This window comes from Notechis scutatus, chromosome 3 (assembly GCF_049901735.1).
Source record: "Notechis scutatus isolate UNSWTSFEM ecotype Mainland chromosome 3, rNotScu1.2, whole genome shotgun sequence".
NCBI classification, from domain to species: domain Eukaryota; kingdom Metazoa; phylum Chordata; class Lepidosauria; order Squamata; family Elapidae; genus Notechis; species Notechis scutatus.
In genome coordinates this window covers 119073303-119090375 of record NC_142011.1, presented here as the reverse complement: position 1 = coordinate 119090375, position 17073 = coordinate 119073303, and the positions used below count along the sequence as shown (strand labels likewise).

The window sequence follows — 17073 nt, the reverse complement described above, 5'->3', positions numbered from 1 at the left end:
GTAGAGAAGTCGGCTTGATGACCTAAATAGTTCCTTCCAACTGCTATATTTTTAACTTGTTTATTACTAATTATTGTGCCAGGCTTTTTTATGAAAGCACAAAGAATAAAAATGTTTCATAACAGGTTTAGCCTGGAAAGTTTGCTTGTGTAACACCTTAAGCAACAATATTTTATTAATATGCTTGACAGTTATGAAGCAAGTGTGTAGAAGAAGAAGCTAATTATTTTTTCTTCTTCCTGTTAATGACCCCATAATCCCTTGTTGCATGGGTTGGAGTCAGGGCAACTGAATGGAGCTGAGTGTTTACTGGCCGGATGCCAGGTGAGAGAAATATCTGCGGCTAGCTAGGATCGAACCCACAGCCTCCTGATTGTGAGGCAAGAGCTCCACCTCCAAGCCACTGCATCACTCCAAAGCTAATTTATATATGTGCAAAAATTAAGTGGTCCAGGCACCTACTCAGCTAGCCATTCTATTTAATTGGTTTTACCAAACTGAACCAGTTTCAATCTATCTAAACCATTATTTTCTATGAATATTACTTGATCAAAATGTCTTTTAATGTCTAAAGTCTGAAAAGCCTGTTTTGTTTGGATTCGGAAAACCAGAACATGGTGTCCACCAGCGCAACCAGTTGCGAAGCCTAACAACCAATTCCACGAGAATTGGAGAGAAACAACATCTCGCGAGAACAATAACAAGTCGGCAGAGATCCACCAGCTCTTCCGTTTCCCCCCGCCCCCTTTTTTTTCCGGCCTAACCAACGCGGCCTCAAAAGCCGCGGCAACGCAGCGCCAGAGCCCGTCCCGCCAGACGCCTTTCCTTCCTCGCTCACCTTTTCCTCAGTGCAGGACACGATGATGGAGGGGTATTTGCGGCTTAGCCACCGGAAAAATGCCGGGACCCCCATTAGTCGCCCCGGACCCTTGGATGCGCAGACCTTTCCGTGACAAAAACCGGCGAAGAAAGATGTCCGGGTCACCGGATAACCTCTAGCACTATGGGTAAAGGAGGGAACTGCGGACCGCACCAGTGACGTCACCAATGACGTAACTTCAACTCTCTTGCTCCAAGTGAACGGAAAAGCGGTTTCAGTTTCGAATGGCTGCTGGAGGAACCGAGTGGTCTCGCGGCAGGAAAAGGCGGGAGAATAAGCAGGGCTGTGTTGGATACTCATTGATACTTAGTCAATCTAACGAGTGTGATATTGGCCAGAGGACGTTTCGGGGGTAAAGCCAGCATATCCGTCATTTTATTTGTGCTCTATTATTTGACTTGGTTCAAAAACTTTTCCCCCCCAATTTTACCAGCTGGTTTCCCGCTCCCTCCATACATCTAAATTTGGCATGTTGAACTCCGTATTTGAAGTTATAACCCACTAGATTGCACCATTGGTCAATCCGACGGCCCGCAAGTGAACAGACTTTCTTTACCCATCATCGGAATTTTGATACGGAGGTTCCACGCACCTGGCATGGAACTGGGTTAGAAGGTTGCTGTATTGTGTGTTCATTGAAAGAATCCAATTTAGTGATAAAGCTTTTTTTTTTTTTTTTTGGATTCTCAAGATCTGTATCGGAATCTCCCCTGGCTGGAGCTGTAGAGATAGCTTTGCTAGCAATTTTGGTGGACCAGAGACCACCAAATTAATATGGTGCCCTTCCTTTCCATTATTTTTATGTGATTGTAGTGGGCAGGCAGACATTGGGCACACAATGGGTCCATTTGATCAAACAGTTAATCAAATTCATTTAAGGGAAGAATACATAACTATCCATATAATTCCTCCATTGCAGGGCACAATCTCATTTGCACATCTTATTTTGTGAGGATTTACATGTTATATATACAATAAAATGTTGTGATTAGTCTGTCAGCGTTCAGGCAGTTGCCCTAATTAGAGTAACCTGAAATGTCATGTGACCACAAGGTCAGGGGCAGATTTTGCAACTTCGGAACCTGGTCGTAAGAATCTGGAGGTGTCTGTCATGTTTGAATGGTCACTAAGCAATTGGTCATAAATCAAGGACAACTTGTATCTACTTTATTCCATCCAGTGGAGGCGAATGTCTTACAGCCCTTAATATAATACTTCAATGTGACATGTTTGCAAAACAATTCAAAGACAAAAATGAGACCAAACTGTTCTGTGACTCAAAGGCCAGTCCTGAGTGAGACACTTAGTACCTCAGAATGAATTGCTGGGTCAAAACAAAACTTTTTTGACTGTGAAGATCCTGTTTATTTCAATGTGCAAAGATTATTTAATGATCGTTATCAATTTCAAAATAGAAAGATTGTGAAAACAGTTTCTTCCAAGTTTTCAGGTACATTTTATTGGGGATATAAAAAGACAGCAAATATAATATCTTGCATCATTTATGATAAACTAAAAGTAAGATACATTTACAAATCTGATTTCTGAAATAATATGCTTTACTTCTAAAAAATAGCTATAGAGCTAAGCCTGAAATGCCATTGTTCATACAATCGTTCATTTTGTGACGCTCTCCCCTGGCCCTCTTAATCATGCTTTGCTTTTTTTTGCAACTATTTTCATAACTAAAAGCTTCCTTCCTGATGTAAACAGTAGTGGATGGTTAAAGCTACAAATACAAACAAGGTCCCAGTCTAATCAGTTGCTTTTTATTTAATGCAAAATTCATAATAGCATTAATAAACATCATGGTTGCTTTGTCTTGAACTGAATTCATTAGTCTGATGGCCATTCAAGCATAAGAACACACTTTTCAACCAAGCAACTTGGATCAAGGAACAGGTATAGGAGGGAATATATAAATTAAAGGCCTACAATTTTCCAGCTCCAAAATTACTCTCCCCCTTGCTTCTGTGTACTTCAAATTTCAAATGTGTTTCAAATCCAGGTATAAATCTTAGACTGTTGCAGTTTTGGTGCTCTTAGCTTGGTTTTCAAGAATAATATTACAATCATTCATAAACATATTGGTTGAAAGTAGGCTGACAGGATAATTTGGTGTGAAGAAGTGGCTATGGTAAGGTACATAAAAATGCCACCAGGATATCCAATCCAGATTGACCTTTTCTGAAACCACTTTCATCCTGAAAAATTGCTACTGGCTTTTTATCATTCGTTTGTAAATGAGTATCAAGTTAGTCATAGAAATCACTGAATCCATCTTCTTGTGAACACTGTTGCTGAGGGCGTAGGGCTGCTTCAATATCAGAATTGCTGTCATCAGACTCACCCCAAAAAGCTGGATTGGGAGACAGATGGGGAAAGAAATGACAAGGCATTTAATGTCAACATACGAAATCAGCAGGACTCACTGCCGTAGCAGAGTGAGGAAAATCTCAGGGATGATTCACACTCTGGTCAGCACTTCTTTATTGTCCTACCATCGGGCAGGAGATATAGAGACATAGCCAGTCATACTAACAGGCTGAAGAACACTTTTTATCTGTGGACTGTCAGACTCCTGAATGCAACATAACATCATAACTATGTAGTATGATAGACTTGCAGGGCCGGCGCAACATGCATCATGTTCACATTGATGCAATATAATGTAATGTTATGCACATATAGAGTATAGAGCAGTGGTGACTAACCTTTTTGGGCTCCTGTGCCAAAAATTGTGCGTGTGTGCACTCGCTTGCCAGCACCCAGAAGACAGTGCGCCTCCCCACACCCCCTGTGCATGTGCGCGCAATCCCCCCCTTAACTGCACTGTGCCTCACAGCTGATTTTTGGCCAGTTTGAGGCCTTTTTCGGCTCCCAAAGGCTTGAAAAAAGCCTCTGCAGGCTTTGCAGGCGGAATAATAAGCCCGTTCGTCACTTTTGGTATTACAGGAAGTGATGAAATGGGCCTATTATTCAGCCTGCAAAACCTGCAGAGGCTTTTTTCAAGCCTCTGGGAGCCGAAAAAGGCCTCAAACCAGCCAAAAATCAGCTATGAGACTCACGCATGCGCAGTGAGGTAAGTTTACCTGCAACTCGCATGCTGGCACAAATGGCTCTGCGTGCCACCTGTGGCACACGTGCCATAGATTCGCCATCACGGGTATAGAGGATTGTGTTAATACGATTTACTGGGTTAGGGATTTTCTTTCTCTGAGTTATTGAGATGTGTTGGGGGGGTGCACTAAGGGAGCCTCAGCCAATTTCATTGTACACATGCATTGACAATAAAGGTTTATTATTAACATAACCAATGATTTATATTATTTAGGATGTTAAGAACTTTCAAAGAATGACAACTAGATAAGAGTATAAATATTAAATACTGTATGAACCCTATTTAACTGTAATCAGAGCCATAGAAGTTTTCCTTCCATTGGTGTATGGACTGGACTTGGTCCATCTGATTCATCATCCTCATCTAAGAGATTGTGCAATTATCACCTTTATGAAACCTTTTTTTCTGGCTCATCTTTTTTTAAGGAAAAAGATAGGGAAAACAAGTTTCTTGACAAATGAAGGTGAAAAAATGAAGACCTGGAGTTAGACAGTTATCATATGTAAAATTTTAAAGCTAAAAATACAAGAGAACCTCAGACTTAGACTTATTACTCCTAAAGCAGCAGAAAGTACAAGAAATTTTGGGCAATAAAAACCTCAGGAATCACTACCCATTAGCATTTGGTATACAAAGATGGTATCCACATTATCATTGACAAAGCTAAAGAGGTTCTTTTGCTTATGATAGAGGAAGACAATCTGTAGGCCCAGAGCCACCTGAATCCTCCAATCCTGATCTGCACTTTCAGGAATCCCACTATTGTTGAAAACTAAAATATGAATGATCTATCGCCACTTTATAAAGTTTTGAATAATCAAATAAAAGCTGGAATCAACATATTTAAGGTAGTGCAATCACTGCCTGAATGGTATATATTCTGCTGCTTGTCTTCAAAAAGGCTTTTGTAGCACTAAAAATGCTGCAGAAATCACTGGAATCAAGCACTTTCCTTATAATTAATGGCTACTTAGGGAGCAAGAAACCTGTTGCTCTTCAGATGTTGGATTCAGGCCTCTATCAATCTCAGTTAATAAAGGCCTCTGGTCAAGAATAATGAAAATCCAGCAATATCTGGAGGGCTCACATCCAAATTAACAGAGTAAGGATTTACAATATAGAGATAAAACAGATGGCCACAGGTTAATTTTGTATATTACCGGCAGGGGAAAGTGCTTTTCATGTAATGTGTAATATGTGTGGAAGTCATTGACAAAGCAACAGCAGCATCTTCAGGTTCTCACTATTTTAATCAAAATTATGAAAGGAGGTTGCAGTGAAAGGCCAGCCATTGGGGGGAAGGCATACGATATTGAGATGCATATAGAAAAGAAATAACAGAATAATGGAGTTTGAAAGGACCTTGGAGGTCTTCTAGTCCAACCTCCTGCTCAAGCAGGAAACCCTATACCATTTCAGACAAATATCCAATCTCTTCTTTAAAATCTCCAGTGTTGGAGCACCCACAACCATAAGTCATTCCACTGATTAATTGTTATAACTATCAGGAACTGTCCGTCCATCACTTTTTGTCCTCCCTTCAGGTGTTTGGAAAAATAGGTTGACCCCTTCTTTGTGGCAGCCCCTTAGATATTGGAACACTGATATCATGTCACCACTAGTTCTTCTTTTCATTAAATTAGACATACCCAATTCCTGCAATGGTTCGTACGTTTTAGTCTCCAGTCTGCTAAGTGGTGGAGCTTGCATAACAATGTTGCTTACATCATCACTTTGATCCCATTTACTCCTCTCTGCAAATGCCACAGGTCTGAAGATAACTATTAGCCCCCTTTCAACATTCCTTTAATAGGCATGATCACAAAAAAAAAACTGTAAATAAGCTAGTTTGATGTAGTGGTTAAAGGGATCTGACTAGGAAGTAGGAGATTGCTTTTCTAGTTCCAGCAGTCACTCTCTCTTGGCCCCAAAAGAAGAAAAAGACCATTTTTGAAAATATTGCCAAGAAAACTTGGGAATAACAAGGGCTTGCTCTGGTAGTCCTCAAAAGTCAATACTGACTTAAGGGCACAAATTTATTTGAGGGCAAAATTGCTGAGTATTGTTTCATTCCTTACAGGCTTCTTAGAACCAAGATGCTACTAGATGGACTACATGAGTCCAAGCAAGCTTCTCTATTGCTAGAAAAGGGGGAAAAAGTCTTTAATTGTGTTAGGTGACGACAACTGATAATATCCTTACCTTTAGATTTTATTGTAGATATTCCTCTTTGATTTTCATCTCTGTAAAAAAAGAAATATATATCAGTGCTCATTAACAGGTGGACAGGTGGATATATTCTGCACAGTAACAAGTGGACAGGTGGACATATTCATATATAACTTAAAATCAGAATGAATTCTAAGAACAGTGGACTAAAACCTTCAGAATTCAGTTTTAACCAAAGCCAACAATATTTGTATTTCACCATTTAAGGTTTTTCAGTTTCCAGACCATTTTTGCCATTTTCTCTGGATTAAGGTTTTTATACATTTTTGTGTATATTTATACAGAATATCCAGCATGCAATCAATATCATACTCCAGAAAAACAACACTATGAACAACATTTTTAAAAATTAGTGAAGAAACATGAGCTTGAAAATAGTTTAATAAAAGTATACATATTTATAGAAAATTACTAGCTTGGGAAAAATAAATTTCCACTGAAAGTAAGTTCTATCTATAGAATATTCAACAAAAGTCACTATGTATTACAGAAACGCTTTCAATTGTGTTGATCACATCAAGCTGTAGAATGTGCTTAGAAAAATGGGAATCCCAGAACACTCATTGTCCTCGGGTGAAACCTATGTACAACTGAAGACGTTATAGTCTTATGAGAACAGAGTGGCTCTATACTCTCCCTTTATTTATTAAACATATATGCTGTATATTTATTATGGGAAGTCTACTAGTAAAAGTCAGAGTACAGTGAAAACATGGTACTAAAATTAAATTTGAAGGAGACTAAACTAGTAACAACAGGTAGAGCTGCCAGTTTTTGAATATACAGTGAAAATACTGAAATGGTGGAACCAACTACCAATACAATGGAACAAGCAGTCAAAAAAGAGTAAACTTTTTGGCTGCTTGTTCCATTGTATTGATAGTGCAACAACAGTCATCAAGGCCTTGGAAAATATATTAAACTACAAGGATGTGTGTATCTTACAATGATCACATTTGTGCAAGCAATGGTATTCTCTGCAAAACTCAATGGAAGTGAAACTTGGACTTTAAAGAATCAGAGTAGAAGAGTATTGATGCTTTTGAATGTTGATGTGGGAGAAAGCTTCTATAAATTCGGTGGCCAGCCAGGACAATAAACAAAAGAAGAATTGAACAAATCAACTCAGAATTCTCACTAGAGGTACAAATGACCAGGTTCAAATTATCCTACTGTGGATATACTTTACTAAGACCTAACTCTCAGGAGAAGGTCTAATATTAGAAAAGCTAGAAGGAAAGAGAACAGGACGAGTAAGTTGGATGGACATGGACTCATTTACAGAGCATTGTTGGAAGACCTAAAAGTTCAGGTTAGGGACAGATTATCATGGGGAAAAATCTGATTAGGTGTTCAGATGGCCATAACACTATAATTATGAAAGAGTGTCCAACTGAAATAACTTATTGTTCTTTTTCAAGATTTCCACAGAACTGCTATAAGCTTGTTGAAAGAAATGTCACATACTGGATATTTACATAAATCCTATTTACATAAATCCTAGTTGGGAAGCTAAATGAATCCAGAAATAAAGAGGGCTTGAATAAGGAATTGATTCCTACTCAAGCCACTCAAAAGGATTTATCTGCCTACTATTGCTTTTCAATAAAGAACATTATTTCATAATGCATTTTATTGTTAAAAAGTTTAAGACATATTTCCTTTATGAATTACTCCACTGTCTATAGTTGTGCTATGTGAATAAATACTCATTTTTTTCAGTTTTGAATCTTCTACTATTAATGCATAATGCACAAGCAAAAATACAAAAAGCAGGGGTTTATTTATCTTAAGTTAACTGCAGGTACTCCATGGACCTCATTTACCCCTTTTGCAAGCCCCCAAGTAAGACAAACCAACAGTTTTAGATATTGGGGGGGGGGGTGTTTTTGTATTGGTTAAGTGTGGGGAGAAAATTGAAAATATTACTAATTTCCAAATCTTTGAATGATCTGCCAGAACATGCCAGTAAGTTTCAATGTTACCATATCTCTTTCAATAATTCTTATATCGACATTTCTGCTAAAGAAATTGGAGTATAACACCATCAGAGCATTAGTTTCATAAACTTTCTTTTCTTTTAAGAACTTAAGGACCTCAACGGTTTTTGCATCCATAAAGCATTCCTTGTTTTATCACCAACAATCTATACACATAAGTCTAATTATTAAGTTTGCACTTTAAAAGTCTGACATTGACATTGCCCCCTTAGAATTTTCCTCTAGTTCAAGTATTAGTGCACACAATTGAGAAAAATTATATTTAAAGTCCCATTTATGATCAATCTTGAAGGATTATTTAACCCTTACCTCATTCTCTAATTTGGAGCTGATGTTGATGAACAAAGCCATTGTCTTTCTAAAATGAATTTCAAAATTCACTACCTCTCCATATTTTAATATGTCTTCAATGATCAAAGGGAAAAGCTTATTTAGCTTAAGCAGTATTAAGGCAATGTCATCTGCAAAGTCATTCATCCACTTCTATCTATGAGGCTATTACTTTTATCAGTGTTTTGAACTGTGCTGTAGTTTCAGTAGTAATTGAGATAGGACTAGTGCCACAATAATCTTTGGTCTTAAAGGAAAGGCTTAAAGGTAAAGAATAATAAGAGCAACAACTGTCTCGTTCTTTTATATTGTTAATTTGAGGATAGTATAGATGAAAAACAGGCTATTTATAAACTACCAGAAATCTAAAATCATGATTTTCAATTAGAAACCAAAACAGCAGGCTTAGATAATTGAGCAGAATTGGAAAAAACCAAACATCCCTTTAAATATCTGGACTATGTCTTCCATGAACAGGGAATCCAGAAAAGTCCACCTTGAGCATCTTATGCAAATGACATAAAAATCTTCAGTGACTATCAAAAGATTATTTTACTCCTGAGGATATAAACTGATATCAGCAGCACTGAAGCTTTTGGAAACTAAAATTCAACCAGATTTAAAATATAAATTTCATTTGGAAATAGACAAAAATGCAACTTGGATTTAGCAAAGAAACAGTGACCCCTACTGGTCATTGTATTATCTGTGAAGATTAAAATGAAGCATTTATCAGAGGCTAAGTATACAGTATTTGAAATACTCAGTACAAACTGCTACAAGTGGTAATTAGCAATTTATTCAAGTGAATAAAATATTTAAAGAAAAAGACATTTCTGTTCAAAAAGCCAATTTAAACACAAGGATAAGAATTTTATGAAACTCAAAAGCAAGTCCTATTGTCCTTAATAGATAACCTGATAAATAAAAATATACTGAAACTTTAAGGCACACTTCAGGAAGCCAACTTAAATATTTTGGGTTTTATTTTTTACATTCAGATGTTGCAAAAGAAAAGGCCTCTAAGAAAAGACATTGCATCTAGCCCAAACCTGCAAGGACAGTCTGCTACTGACATCCACTGGCTGATTGTATTGCTACAGAGCAGTCAAATGCCACACACATTGCTGCAACCATTGGTTTAATAATTATGTTATAACTACTAGGGATATGCTACTTTTGGATCATTTGTTTCATATAATTTTTTTCCTTTGAATGTAGTGTAGTAATTAAGTTAGAAAAATTGTGTCCGAGTTTAAGTGTATTTGTACTAAGCAGTGGGACTCTGGCAAGAAAATCGTTTTCAGCTAGGATACAACAGGGTAATATTTGCTGGAGAAGAGGAAGCTGTGGCATGCATCTCCCTACAAAAGGGAACAAGTGGCCTTCAATTGGAGAGCAGCTTCCTATTAAGACTCACTCCTTCGTACATTATGCCTTTCATCCCCACTCAACCACAAAATGATTTTGCTGTTGGATACACAATGGTGGAAAAGATTTACATTGAAAGAATCTTTAATAATAAACTGTTGCAGGTCTGCCTACTTCCCCCACAATTTATAATACAATAAACATTGGATTCTATTAAGTCTCATGCACTGAAGTTGCACTGGAAAAAAAGAATATGAAAGCACTCAATTCTTCCCATCTCCAGTGCCATAATAGTGAAATGAGCATGGATAAATGTGCTAAGAGTATCTCTTTGCATCTTTTATAGCTTGTGTGTATTAATCTGTAAAGCTTATTAAGAAAGTCATTGCTATGCAAAGCAGCACCCAATCTCTTTTACTTGCTTTTCAACAGTGCAGTGTTTAGCCAATAGGACTTGTCCACTGCCCCTCATTCTGCATTCATAACATGCAACATTTGCACAATGTATCTCTCAAAAGACTGCTGAATAAAAGCCTTAATACTCATGTAAACAACTGCAAACCAATTACTTAATGAATCAGGTCCACGCATAATGAGGTGGCAGACAAAGAGCTATAAATGCATTTTTGCACCCAAGCCTCTGCTTTAAAGTAAAATCCCTCAGCTGTAGTTTGGACTTAACTAGCACATCATAATTATTGTCTGTAGGACATCAGTGGAAGCCATTTTTTTAAAAAAAAATTAGGTCCATCAGGGTATTTCACGAGTCGCTCATCAGCTCAGTGACTAAACACTGGGGGTGGGGGGAGAATTAAACGTACCACAGCGGTACTAGACTGTTGTGTTTATTTTCAAGTACTGGTTTTCAAGACCACTTGTAATAGCACGAAGGTGCAAGAAGTAACAGTAAGTGGAATCTTTAGACATCAGCCTGTAAGAAATTTCTCCGTATCCAAACTGCAAATAAATACCTGAGCCTTATCCCTTCTTTCACAGTTTATTTGTACTTTATTTGTAACATCTTTATAAGATAAGCCTCCAATATAAGATTGAAAATGTTACTTTATTTTCCTTATAGAGAAAATTAAAATGCAAGTGTTTTTAAAAATAACTATTAATTCATGTTATACTATGCAATCCCCCCAATTAGAATAAAAATGTTCCTTGCTTCTTTATGCTAGAGAGCATGCATTATATGAACAGTAATAAGCCCAAGAAACTGCTTGTTCATATTATAATTCAAAGCATGTTTCCATAACATTTTTTAAAATATTGATAGTGTTCACAATATGCTTATTCTTTTTATATAGCAAACAGTATTTAAAAAGACTTCTTTGGATTCCTTCAAATAGCAATAACTTATGAAATGAAAATGTAAGCAATATATTTTAACAAATTAACTTTAGAAAGTATTATTCTCCAACTTCAGTTCCTGAAAATCAGAACAGAAAATAATTGCACTGTACAGTGTATAAAGTGCATTACTATTTCTTTTATAGGCTGCTGAATTAATTTTATTCCATGACTACATAGTACCAATTTTACATTAATTATATAGTTAAAAGTAAAATAAATGTTATAAATGTTACTAAGTAGGGACAGGCATATTGTATAACATAATCAAAAAGATCAGACAATACAAATGAGACTTTCAAACACAGATCAGCACAATCAGGCTACAGAAGTGTGTTGACAATTATTATGTAACAATCTAAAGCCAATTTAAAATTCCAGAATTATTTACTATGCTTCATTTACGTATACCTCTTGATTGCTAGCAATTTGAATCATGCTGCTGATAGGGGGGAAAAAATCGTCCAAAGAACAAGTGGGGGGGAGGCAGTAGATAAATTGCATCTCTTTAGGAAAAACAAGGGCATTAATTAAATGCTCTCAATTTGAAATTAAAAAACAACAACCCACCACATAATCTAGCATTTTAGTGAATACAAGAACTGAAGTTTATTTACATCTCAACTCCATCCAGGAGATGACACACCATTTTATTTCTTGAAGACTTTATGTTTTACGTCTGCCCTTTTCTTGACAACTTCTATTGTCTAGTCTTTAAGTAGTCCTACTGAGAGCAGCTGTACATGCTAATCTGTGGTTCACTGAGATGTCAATGGAGTCTTAAATTAAAAGAACAACAGCTGCAAAAGAATACCTGGCTTTAGTACAAATATTTTCTAAGGTGTTCTTCTTTAATGTTATTGTTTTAGAAACATGAATCTGAACTGTAGCCCAAAGATCAAAATATTGTTGTCAGGATTCCATGAAATTCCCAGAGGCATTTCTTAGAAATAGTTGAAACAATTCACTAATGAAATACTTTAATGATTTTACCTTGACAAAGAGCTTTTCCTCTCCAGAGATGAAAAACTGGGCTCAGAACTGGTTCCATTACTTTTTTGTTCCTTTAAGCCACTGATGTTCAAACCTGAAAGATAAAAACCAAGCGCTTCATTAATTGTTGGCTAAAATAAATGAGAAAGTATAACTTCTGGTCTGAAGAAACCATAATAATAGATGGCGTATAGCAAAAACAGTTTAAAAATACATTTAGATTTTACAGTGTGTAAACATAGTTTAAACTATAAACATAGTTCCTTTTAGTACATCTAGGCAATTTAATGGTTCCCTACAAATAATGTCCCTATATTTTCCACTACTACCGGTACTATTTATACTGTATTAGAATAATATATAATGATAGACAGTAAGGCGGAAGTTTTAAGAGTGTTTTTATAAGAGCTTATTTTCTTGTTAACAAAGTATTATAACATTGTGTTTTTTAAAAAATAATAATTTTTCATCCTTGAGCTTTTCCTAGAATTTATTTTTCTTTATATTAATGTTTGATACTTATTTTCAGATACAGATACAGTCTTAAATCTAGATTGATAGTAAGGCATTAGAAAACATTTGTGGTAATTTAAAACCCAGCATTGGTCGGGCTGAAATAAACAAATATTTATTACTATATACATAATAGTAGAAAACAAATCACAAATATTAAATAAACAGGAACCTAAATAGAGAACATAATGTTATAATATATGTCTTCTAAATAGAGGACATAATATTATAATTTGGTTTATCATTATACATTGTCATGTCCTTAAACATTATGTCATATGCTGTGAGAAGACATAAAGATTGCAAGACCAAAGAAGTTAGCAACCAAATTCCATTCATACCACTATGTATTATTACTATTAATTAATTAAATTAATACTATACTTATATTATATAGTAATATTATATATTAAACTAGAAGGTAAAAATTGCAAAATAGTTTATAATTCACAAAAACATCTTTATTTTGGCCCTGATTTATATAAAACCTTTGGATAAATTTTTGGATTAAAGAAATTTATAACTAAAACTGTTGTTCTAAAATATGTTTGCTTTATGCCTGTCATTATAATACATGATAGGCATATGTTTCACAAAATACATTGGAGATTGTGATGGAATAAATATATTTGTTGAAGTTTTCCTATTTATTGTAATCTGCCATAATAATACAAGTAGCGCTGGTATTTCTTTTAAATCGTCTGCTGGTATTTCTTTTAAATCGTCTACCCACTGAGACAGCTGCCAATATAGTTTTCCCTCAGTTTGCCAAACCCTGCAATATGATTTCATCTGCATATTCGGCACTGAATTGCCAAATATACTGAACCAGATTGAGTTTTGAAATTCAAAATGGAATATTGCTTTTCTTCAATGTAGTTTCCCCCCACCTCCCATGAGTTTTAGTTGCTTAACATACATGAATTCTTTGTGAAGTTTCTATAATACACTCCGGAGTGGTACCTGAAGTTTTGCTGAGCATATGTTGTATGTACCCTGACATATATGTTGGATGTGATTGAAATTGAAACAGTTTTAAGTCTCAAATTAGTTTTATGATTACAAGACAGAAAGGACACTTTAAATGTTTTCACTGTTCCATGAAGATAGTTTCAACAATCCCTTAAAGAATTCAAAGATATTTTTTTACATTTTGATTTCTGTGAATAAATAAATCCTAATACTAATTGTATGTCCTCATTTTATTGGATAAGGTACATTTTTGTCTAATTCTCTCACCATACACCAAAATTAATAATTCTTTGATTGCCAACAGCAGAATATAAATATATAAATAATATAAATCTAGTTCAATAATCCAATTTCAGCCCATCATAGATATATTACAATAACTTTCTAATTATCCTTAAAAGTTTCATATACAAATATGTTGTAAAACTTCTTTCCTTTCACTATATTACATGCAATTAGTAGCACAGTTAATTTTAAAAAGTCATTAAAATTAAATAATACAAAATGAATTTTTATTTTAAATGGTAAAAGTTTATCAAATTTTTGCTTATGCCAGAAGGGTGAGTCAAGAAAGCAAACAACTAATAATTTAAAAGTTGATGAGTCAAAATGAAAAAAAAAGCTCAATGAATAAATACTCCTTTATTATATTTCTTAGACTTTTCACAATGCAGGCATTTAAGCTAAGATTCAAATCAGATTCTAGCTTTAAGGCATATTGGAAAGCTGAAGGTGCTTAGATAACCAGAAAATAGAATATTCAGAGAGGAAAGAAAAGAGTACGAATTTACAAAAATATCTCCTCTGATTTACAGGAAAAATGACTTCTCATAGGTTTGTGACTAAAATCAGCCATTGCTTCCATGTCTCCAGGCAGATAGACCTTGCAATTAAAATTAGAGTTGAGCACACATTTTTATGGGCAAAGATACTGGGTGACATACTTGCATGGCAGGGAAGATACCACTGGGTAGACAATTTCTCTGAACTTCTCAACAGATAGATACATGTCCAACTATTTCCTGGGGGAAAGATTCTACCGTAATAATGATAGTACCAATGCTACTTAAATATTTTTTTCCATATAATTTCCCATCCTGAAATACGGGAAGCCAGGAAGGTGTGGAATGCTAAAAAAGATGGTTATATAATAAATGATACAGGAATTGCCCCCCGACCCATATAGGCTATCTTTTAACAAGTTCCAACCATGAGCAAATTCTCTTTCATAAAACAAAATGAGAATTAATAGTAACAAATGCAAATTATTTTTTCTGCTAGGCAATAATTATTAGGACTACACAGCACTTCAGAGTCATTAAAAATAATGCTTGGAGCCTGTAACACCTGTATGCAATTTAAAACCAAACCAATAAATTAAAAAAGATGAATTTAAGAAGTTTAAAATTCGATTTGATCTGAACTTCTTAAAACACTTAAATTTATCTTTTTTTCAAGATCACGAAACAGCTTGAAGAAGCTGCAGACAGACACTATATACCTGTACTAAACTAAGAAAGGAAACTCTCCAAACAACATGGAATTCAATGGGTGAAAGACATTAATTACTGTATATATAATCTGCTTTAAATGTTTCTCTTGTATGCTTTCTCAGATTGGCTTAACTATGAGGAGAGTTTAGAATGAGTTGTGATGTACAAGACTCCTGTCCAGTTGAAGAGTTTTGAAGATTATCTATTAAGTAACATACATTTTACCATGGGTAAAGTTAAAAACCAACATATTTAGATAGTGTGTTACATATATTATTCTAAGCCATGTATTTGGTAAATACAGTCTCTAGTCTAGAACATGGAATTACCAAGGATCAGGCACAAACTGAATGGATAACATTGTCATCAAAACACGGAGACAGAACGTACAAGAGATAAAAATCTCCACCAGAAATGAAAGCAAACAATAAAGAAAGAATTTAATAAAAACAATAATGGCACAATTCAGCCAGAAAACATTATTGTCTATTACCAATTTTTATAAGGACAGCCAATTATTAGTATTGAGAATAATAATTTGGATTGAATACTGCTTCACACTTACTATTTTCTTAGATAAGATTCTGCCCACTATTTTTCTAGAGTACAGATAACTAGATCAAAAATGTTACTCGGAGATTGAAAGAAGAGCTATAAACCTATTTAAGCATGACTTTCAAATAAATATTTATTGTGGCTATAACTGCAGTTTAAAAATCCCAGCCTTTGCATGGTTTGTACAACTTTATTCTCCTTATATCTCTACTGTTTTTCTGCTAAATGTAATCTTTTTTCCTAAGATTACATGGTTCTGTTCCACAATTCAAAACTGAACCAGGAAAACATCTACTTTGTTTTTAAAAATGTAAATGGATGCTAAATGAACACAAGCATCTGCTCAGTTGCACTTGTTTTTGTCTTCAATATGCTACACAGGCCAAAGCATAAAGAATTTGCTGTCAGTTTATTAGTACACCTGAGGGCAGCTTTATAAAACTACCACTTTAATCCTGAAGCTTTTTGGCTAAGATCAAGTATAGTGTACCTTTAGAGAGACAATGAAAGGTCTCAGACTAAATCAGACAAGTAAATAAATTAAGGTGTGTGTGTGTGTGTGTGTGTGTAGATTTTAGCTCACTCAACAACTTTTATCAGATGCATAGTTGAGTTTTCACAGCTCTATCTGAAGATGCAACGTGGCTCCACGAGACTAAACTGTATTTGACTTGGAGCTATTGTGCCTTCTTGCCTAAAACAAATTGGATTATCTCTCCCTTCACCATTAAAGTTGTTGCTATTTTATGCAGTTCTCCTCTTTGGCAGTTGGTCTACTGCTTTTTATATTTCATTATTCAAAAATATTCATTTTATCATTATACTGATCTTATATTTTAACTGCATATTCTCTATAACAAACCTTCTTGGCACACTTACTCTATTTGATTTTTTTGCTTTAGCCAATACACAACTGTTCCACAATCTGTAATGCCCTGGCTGACTAAATTTTACTTTTCCATCTTTTATTTCCTATTACATTCCTGATGTTACGACCAAGATCTTTCAAGCTGCATACATTCTGCTTGAAGCCAGAGATACTGGCAATAAAAAAATGTTTTTTCTTAACTATTCAATCCATGTTTTCCCAGTAGTAGTGTACAAAAGTATGGTCTTTCTAATACTCTTCAATTTGCTTATTCATCCAAAGTGGTGTCAGCACCTCAAGATAGACCAGATTAGAAAACAAATTTCTACGGGAAGACTACTCCAGGCAGTCTTCAACTTACGACCACAATTGAGCCCCAAGCTTATATTGCTAAG

General features: G+C 35.1%; 2 protein-coding genes across 3 annotated transcripts in view; both read right to left on the bottom strand.

Moving 5' to 3' along the window:
• XRN2 (5'-3' exoribonuclease 2) overlaps positions 1–999 on the bottom strand; it is a 75458-nt gene extending 74459 nt beyond the window's left edge. The window contains exon 1 of the mRNA XM_026672532.2: positions 839–999. Coding sequence (XP_026528317.1) covers positions 839–913 — 75 coding nt within the window. The 5' untranslated portion in view covers positions 914–999. The remainder of the gene's footprint in view (positions 1–838) is intronic.
• A 1637-nt stretch (positions 1000–2636) lies between these two features.
• The window catches only part of KIZ (kizuna centrosomal protein), a 78666-nt gene continuing 64229 nt past the window's right edge, over positions 2637–17073 (bottom strand). For both annotated transcript variants that reach the window (XM_087961095.1, XM_026672536.2), the window contains 3 exons: positions 12278–12371; positions 6204–6244; positions 2637–3239 (listed from right to left, as the gene is read on the bottom strand). In XM_087961095.1, the coding sequence (XP_087817221.1) occupies positions 3136–3239; positions 6204–6244; positions 12278–12371 (239 nt within the window). In that variant the 3' untranslated portion in view covers positions 2637–3135. The remainder of the gene's footprint in view (positions 3240–6203; positions 6245–12277; positions 12372–17073) is intronic.